The sequence below is a fragment of the Sinocyclocheilus anshuiensis genome, unplaced genomic scaffold (assembly GCF_001515605.1).
Source record: "Sinocyclocheilus anshuiensis isolate Anshui unplaced genomic scaffold, SAMN03320099.WGS_v1.1 C33231377, whole genome shotgun sequence".
In the NCBI taxonomy this organism is placed as follows: Eukaryota; Metazoa; Chordata; class Actinopteri; order Cypriniformes; family Cyprinidae; genus Sinocyclocheilus; species Sinocyclocheilus anshuiensis.
Genome location: NW_015622114.1, coordinates 1 through 4438, shown reverse-complemented (window position 1 = coordinate 4438; position 4438 = coordinate 1). Strand labels below are relative to the sequence as shown.

Below are 4438 nucleotides of genomic sequence, written 5' to 3'. Positions count from 1 at the left end.
CATCAGTTGTGGCAGCAGTAGGATGAGGTATACCACAGTGTCCCAATGTCTCCACATTGACACTGAGTATAATTCTGACTCCTATATGATGAACAGTTTTGTTCAGCTTGGCTTTTAATTAAGTATAAATTATGTATTGTTTTTTAAATGTTCAATTTTTATGTGAAATTATCCCAAATTTTACATTATGGTCAATTATATATGGGAAATAGAGTCTTAATAAAGTCCACTATTAAGTAAAATATTGGGATTTTGGGAGCAGAAAAAGGATGTTTGAACAAAACATTGCTTAGAGGTGATGCACACAATTATGCACATGATCAAAATACTGTATTTACCTTACTTAACCTTTTAAATTGTCTAAATAGACTTGCATGCTATGCACAGTGATAGAGATAGGATATTAGATTAATTACTGACACCACAATTTCCTGAGGCAAAATCAGCTAGATTCTGTTTCGCTGTTGACAGACAGTAGTCACTATTTTTCTTTCATTGCATGTTGCTTTGACTTCATCTACATGTGATTGGCATGTTGGACACTCATTTTAGATTGATTTATGCTAGTGAAGGCCAGAAACTATGAACATTACAACCACAGGATTAAAAAAAAAAGACTTTTTATTTCTCAGTTCAGACATTCGAGTTTGCATTTCGCAATTCTGACTTTGTTCTGAGAATTCTGACTTTATCCCACAAATCTGCTTTTTTTTTCTGGTACAGAATTACAAATAAAAAAAGTAATTGACACTTTTTATCTTACAATTCTGACTTTTCTTAGAGTTGTGAGTTTATATCTCACAATTCGGAGTTTATATTGTGAAATTCTGACTTTTTTTCTCACAACTCTCACAATTCAGACTTTTTTTCCTATGAATTCTGAGTTTACATCTTGCAATTCTTATTTCATCAAAATTCTGACTTTTTTTCTTACAATTGCAAGCATATACTTTTCTGACATTTCTTCTCAGAATTCTGACATTGTATCTCACAATTCTACGTTTTTTTAACACGATTGTGAGTTTATATCTCACAATTCTGAGTTTATATTGTGCAATTATGACTTTTTTCTTAGAACTGTGAGAAAGAATTGTGATATATAAACTCAGAAATGCAAGAAAAAAGTCTGAATTGTGATAAAAGGTCACATGATACAACTAGTCAACAACCATGGATGTCAAACAAATCAGTTTCAAGAGTGCTTGTCCCCTACTAGACAACAGTGCTGAACACATTCCTTTGCATTTCCATTCTCAATGCACATATGTTAACACAGATACACAATAATCCCAGAATAACTAATGGAATGAACTGAAACATTATCTGCACTGGTCATAGAATGTGAAAGCATTTAGAAGTTAGTGGGTTCATGTTTATGGAAGTAAAAGTGGTGGATATTTTTAAAACACGGGGGCCTCCAGACATGGCCTACTGACCCCCCGGTCTTGCCAGTCACGTGACATGCCATTGATCAGCATGGGGTGCATGCATGCCCCTGTAGCCTGCCGTGATTGGTCCAAACAGGTAGTTCACGTGAACACGGGCTGATCATCGGCAAAAATGTAATTTTGGTGCCGGCCGGTACAGCTAGGAGGCTCGCTCATTCCGGACGCACATTAGCACGAGCGTATTACTCTAGTGAGCTGAAGCTGCATTCACTAACACGAGACACTGGGCTTGGTGAAGAAGTTTGACCCAGTTCAAATGCCGTGACACAGGTATGCATGAATTTATGCTCTCAATTTGCTTCTCTGGATCAGTTTAAAGCGCACTGGAATAGCGCTGAGTTGATTCGTGTTCCAGCACGCAGAGATTTTTAATCTAAGGGAGGGAGGAAACTTTTATTAAACACGGTCGTGCCCAGGGAAACGGCTGCAAACCAGGAAGAGCATGACGCAGAGCGACATATGATATTAGGCTTAACGTTTTTAATAGATATGGAAAAGGAAAGCAATCTTGCATAACATTGGGATAAAAAAAAAATCAAAATCAAAGATTAAGAGAGGAGGGGTTGTTCAGAAACGAAGGCAGCAGTATGATAAAGCGTGATGGTATGTTGGACCTGGGCGAAAGTTGCAACTGCAAATGAGCTTCAACAGGTGCGAAAGCATTTGATTCTAAAGCTAATTGTCATTGCCTATTATTTCAAATCACCATTTTCTGTTTTAATCTAAAGCAAATCTTGTTTTTAATAGGACAATGTTTCATTGTTACTGACCGTATGTGGATTCAAGAGATTTTGGGAGCTTTTTTTGTCTCAGACTTTTTGAAGTTATATTCTCAGAATTTGCCGTCTACAAATTAAATTTTTTTTGTTTTGTTTTGTTTTTTTTAAACCTATTGCTTATCTTTACATTGTGTAAATTTATGTAAAATGACAAAGAGTGCTGTTGTTACAACCAAACCCACTGCTAGACGTTTTAAATTGTGTACATGAGTTTATTGTGGTAGGGCCTAATCACAGAATTTACTTGTTGAAAGTAGTGTTGAAAATAGTTTAAAATTTAATATAAATTTAGGAAATGGAAACAAAAAAAAACTCACAAATCAAAAAAAACCCCAAAAAAAACATACCTTTTGTATGGGTTAGTTATTCTAACTATTGTAGCAAATATAGGCCAGCACGCTACAATCTATATGGGACCAATGGAAGTACACTGTAAAATAGTGTCAACCCTCCCCATCTCCTCAGCCATGACATTTCTAGCAGATTTTCATGTAGATGTAGATGAAAATCTTGTGCAAGTTATATGGCAATTCTGTTTTTTCCTGTAAACCCGTATTTATTAAACAGTCTTGCATCATCTACTCCAGGGTTGCTCAGGTCTTGCCCTGGAGGGCCAATGCCCTGCATAGTTGAGCTTCAACCCCGATCAAACACTCTTGAACAAGCTAATTAAGGTCTTCAGGATCACTAGAAAACCACAGGTAGGGTGAGTTTGATCGGGGGTTTAGATCAACGCTGCATGGCAGCGACCCTCTGGGACTAGATTTGAGAAACCCTGATCTGCTGTCACCTTAGGTGGTTGCTGCTCATCTGCAGTAGTAATTTATGTAACTAATTTCTAATTGGTTAAAACAGGGATGTTAAACTCAACTCCTGGATGGCAACAGTCCTGTAGAGTTTATCTCCAAATTGCTCCAACTTCTTCTTGTTAGTTTTATGGCGGATTGCAACCATAAATTGCTCCGACACACCTAACCTTTAGTTTTCAAGTAATCCCAAAGACATTGGTTTGCTGGTTCAGGTGTGTTTAATTAGAGAGGGGGGCTGAACTCTGCAATGCTGTGGCCCTACAGGAACCGAGTTTGACATTCCTTCCTTAAACTGCTAGTGTTGCAGCTCACCGCGTTACAATACTCGCCAGTCTGAAAATTAAGTTTTTTTTTCTAAACAAAATATCCCTTTTTTAGTGACCCTTAGATAGTATCTCGTCTGAAAATCAGGTTGTTTGTCATAAAGATTAAGATTCTGGTCCTTTAATGATTTTGAATGAAATGTTTTACAAATTATGAACACTAGAGGGTGCCCAATATCTTTTGTAGTTCAGTCTCTTTGGTTCTCCATATGCTGCTCCATATCCCCTCCCCCTGGCCTCCGGTTTAGATAAACTTGTTTGACCCACCATCTGCAATCTTTTGCTTAATGTTTAATTATTTGATTCTGAGTCTATATTAAGCCCTGTTTGCTGTGCATAATGATTTGATTATTTTAAACCGAGTATATATGAGATTTCATGCTGTGGTATATTAAAGTACAAGTGTGAAATTTGAATTAGTCAAATATTGGAAGATTTCAACCAACATTCACAGACATGGACAGACCTTTCTCACTGTAGTAATGTGGTTATTAATACACATTTCTGCATTTTCAGTGCACGTGACTGCCGTCCCAACGAGCCCACCATGCCGATTGAACTCGCCATGCCGATTTATCTGACAAACGAAGAGTTCCTGAACCCGAGGGTGACTAAATACAGCAGGCCCTTGCGGCCATGTCTGCACCGGTGTCAAAGTACCAAACTTAGTTTCGGCTCTCCAAGGGAGCAGCCAGAGTTGAATAGGGCCAGCGCACATGTGGCGATACCTGGCAGGGCCAAAAAACAAGTATCTTTTGCTGATCACAAAGGCCTCGCCCTGACGATGGTAAAGGTCTTTTCTGAATTTGATGACCCTATTGACATCCCAACCAACATTGTGCAGTTTTTTAGCTCTTTGGTGACTCTGCCAGAAGGGAAGGACAAGCTAACCCTCGACTTTGACCAGCCATCTGCAGATTACTTAAAGTTTCGTCAACGTATAGAGAATGAAAACCTCTGCCTCGAACACTGCATGCTTAAGGAAAAATCTATAGCAGGGACGGTCAAAGTCAAAAACCTTTCCTTTGAGAAGTCCGTTAAGCTTCGCATTACGTTTGACACTTGGAAAAGTCACACAG

The 4438-nt window shown here is 38.2% G+C and overlaps 1 protein-coding gene across 1 annotated transcript; it reads left to right on the top strand.

Annotated features, from left to right (window-relative positions):
* Positions 1–1511: 1511 nt before the first annotated feature.
* On the top strand, positions 1512–4434 carry LOC107683366 (protein phosphatase 1 regulatory subunit 3B-like; the record flags this gene model as incomplete). The annotated part of the gene is made up of 2 exons (XM_016479416.1): positions 1512–1718; positions 3876–4434. A coding segment is annotated over exon 2 (528 nt), but the record flags the coding sequence as incomplete, so codon positions are not given.
* Between the last annotated feature and the right edge of the window lie 4 nt (positions 4435–4438).